The 2,916-nt window shown below is 48.8% G+C and overlaps 1 protein-coding gene across 1 annotated transcript; it reads left to right on the forward strand.

Annotated features, from left to right (window-relative positions):
- Positions 1–426: 426 nt before the first annotated feature.
- LOC104846295 (glial fibrillary acidic protein-like) lies at positions 427–2,513 on the forward strand. The gene is made up of 3 exons (XM_064270329.1): positions 427–435; positions 1,652–1,708; positions 2,133–2,513. Exons 1-3 carry the CDS (start codon positions 427–429, stop codon positions 2,511–2,513), a joined length of 447 nt encoding a protein of 148 aa, XP_064126399.1.
- Positions 2,514–2,916: the final 403 nt, after the last annotated feature.

The following is a 2,916-nucleotide window of genomic DNA, read 5'->3' on the forward strand; positions in this document are numbered from 1 at the left end:
TCACTTAAAGAACACGGGAAGGGAGTGATGGATCAGATTGTCAGTTACTTAAGTGCTTAATTTTCTGGCTTTATTCTTTCTCCAACATTTCATTTAGCACATTTGAAAATCTCAAACAAATGATGACTTGAGATTTGGAAAGAGTTGGTAATAGTTGACATTCCAAGCCTCCTGTCTTTCCTTCTTTCTCTTTCTACCAGTCTGGCTTATGGTTCTTCCATGATGCTGCTTCTGGTGTTCAACATATGTGCCACAGACTCTATGGCAATGGGTTGGGTTTTTTGTTTTTGTTTTTTTTAGGTGCCACCTGGTGTTACATCTTGGGGATACAAAGGTTGACTAAACCCAATCCCCATTTGCCAGAGGGCTCTCAGTTTCCTGGGGAAGATGGAAATTTAAACAAATCACTACAACAGTGTAATAAGTATGGAGGAGGTAAAGCTGGAGCTAAGCCTTAGTGGCTGAGAAGTAATTCACCAGGCAGAATCAAAGCAGAAGGAGGCTCCTACCATAGGGGTCAACAAGTATGAAGGTATTGAGGAAAGTCTTTGGTCTGTTTGAGAAACTGCAACAGTTCTGCATGGCCGGAGTGTAGCATGTTGAGAAGAGGTAGGGGAGGCTGTCTGAGAGACAGCAAAAGGCCAGATCACACGGGATCCACCACACTAAGAGATTTGGACTTTAGCCTCTAGGTACTATCCCAGAAGAGTATTAAGTGGGGAGTGACTTGCTCATTTTTGCTTTGTTAGGAGAGTATGGAAGATAGATGAGGGAGACAAGAACAGAGGCAGGGAGGCTGGTTTTGGTGGCCTTAGCAGTATTTCAGAAAGAAGAGATGAAACTCTAACAAAGAAAATGGCAGTAAATACAGCAAAGGAGGGGCAGATGCAAGCAATGTTAAGAAAGTCATAACAGGACTTGGAGAGCCATCAGATGTGGAAAACGAGATCACGGAAGGAGCCCACCACGAGCCCCAGGATTCTGGATGTAGAGGTTAGAAGATGGTGCTGTTTTCCGGTGATCATGATAGTTGATGAAAGAGAGTAGGAGAAACTTCACAGGGCCAGCCAGTGAGCACTACCTGTGGGATGCCATTGTGCTTGGAAACAATATTTTCCCTTAGGTTGAATAGACAATTGTACTACATGAGCAAAAATCAAAGAAATATCGTTATGAAGTTAACCTGGCACATGAAGTAAGCCACATGACAATTACTTTATGGTAGGTTAATTAAGTAATAATGGTAAACAGCTGTTATAATGATAGGTCTTGGCATTACATTTCTAAAGCTAATCTCAACAGTTTTGCAATACTTAGCAAGAGAGGAGATCCTGGAAGACAGTAGGATAATAAAGGGTTATTCCCCTTGCCTTCGAGTTGGTTCTGACTCATAGTGGCACTATAGGACAGAGTCGAACTTCTCTATGGGACTTCCAAGGCTGTAAATCTTTGGAAACCCTGGTAGCATAGTGGTTAAGAGCTACGGCTGCTAACCAAAGGTCAGTGGTTCGAATCCACCAGGCGCTCCTTGGAAACCGTATTGGGCAGTTCTACTCTGTCCTAGAGGGTCGCTATGAGTCGGAATCGACTCGACGGCAATGGCATGGGTTAAACCTTTGAAGAAGCAGACTGTCACGTCTTTCTCCCACAGAGTAGCTGGTGGGTTCGAACTGCCTTGACCTGCAACCCGGAGTCCCTGCGTGACACGGTGAGCGTGGACAGGGCTGGCAGGGGTGGACGGGGGCCGGCGAGCTGGGACTAGCCCTGGCGGAATGGGAAGAAGGGCTGCATTTCCAGGAGATGCCAGAGGAGCAGGGCCGGGACGGGGACCACGGCTGAGGCCCAACCAAAAACCAAAACCAAACCTAGTGCCGTCGAGTAGATTCCGACTCATAGCGACCCTAAAGGACAGAGAAGAATTGCCCCCATAGAGTTTCCAAGGAGCCCCTGGCAGATTCAAACTGCAACCCTTGAGAGGCCCAGATCCTAAAAAATACTTCAGGGCGGGAACACAGGCAGGGCCTGGAACGGGGCAGGACATCGAGGGGCGGGCCTAGGGCCGGGTGGGACCTGAAGCCCTAAGCCGGGCCTCGCCGCTGGACCTAGAGGGACCCGCCGACTCCACCCCACAGAATGAGTCGCTGGAAAGGCAGATGCGGGAGCAGGAAGAGCGCCACGCGCGGGAGGCGGTGAGTTACCAGGAGGCGCTGGCCCGGCTGGAGGAGGAGGGGCAGAGCCTCAAGGACGAGATGGCCCGCCACCTGCAGGAGTACCAGGAGCTGCTCAACGTCAAGCTGGCCCTGGACATCGAGATCGCCACCTACAGGAAGCTGCTGGAGGGCGAGGAGAACCGGTGCGCACTGCCTACAGCAGTAGGGAATTCCCACTGCCCCTCCTTGCTGCCCTTGATAGAGTCGGCCTTGCTCTCTTCAGGAGCTGTGCAGTGTTTGGCCTTGTGTCCAGCTTCCCTCATGCCCCAACGCCCAGTACTGCGCCTGCTTAACACACAGTAGGTATTCAGTAAACTTTTGATGGATGAATAGATTCCATTCAAACTATATTGATTAGGTCCCACACCGATCTTTCAGCCAAGCGCTTAACCACCTCACCACCAGAGCTCCTTAAAGAGTGAGTTAGTAGCTCTCAGTTTAGGAGCCCTGGTGGCGAATATTTTACCAATTAGATATTCATTTCTCTGAAAAGCCATTCATATTGGGACTTCTAGGATTACTGGAAAGGAGGCCTGGTGATCGCAGGTTCAAACCCACCAGCTGCTTTGTAGGAGAAAAGACCTAGCAATCTGCTCCTATAAAGATTGTTGTTGTTGTTGTGTGCCCTTGAATCAATTCCAACTCATAGCGACACTGTAGGACTGAATAAAACTGCCCTATAAGGTTTTCTAGGCTATAACCTTTA

Source organism: Loxodonta africana, chromosome 18, assembly GCF_030014295.1.
Source record: "Loxodonta africana isolate mLoxAfr1 chromosome 18, mLoxAfr1.hap2, whole genome shotgun sequence".
In the NCBI taxonomy this organism is placed as follows: domain Eukaryota; kingdom Metazoa; phylum Chordata; class Mammalia; order Proboscidea; family Elephantidae; genus Loxodonta; species Loxodonta africana.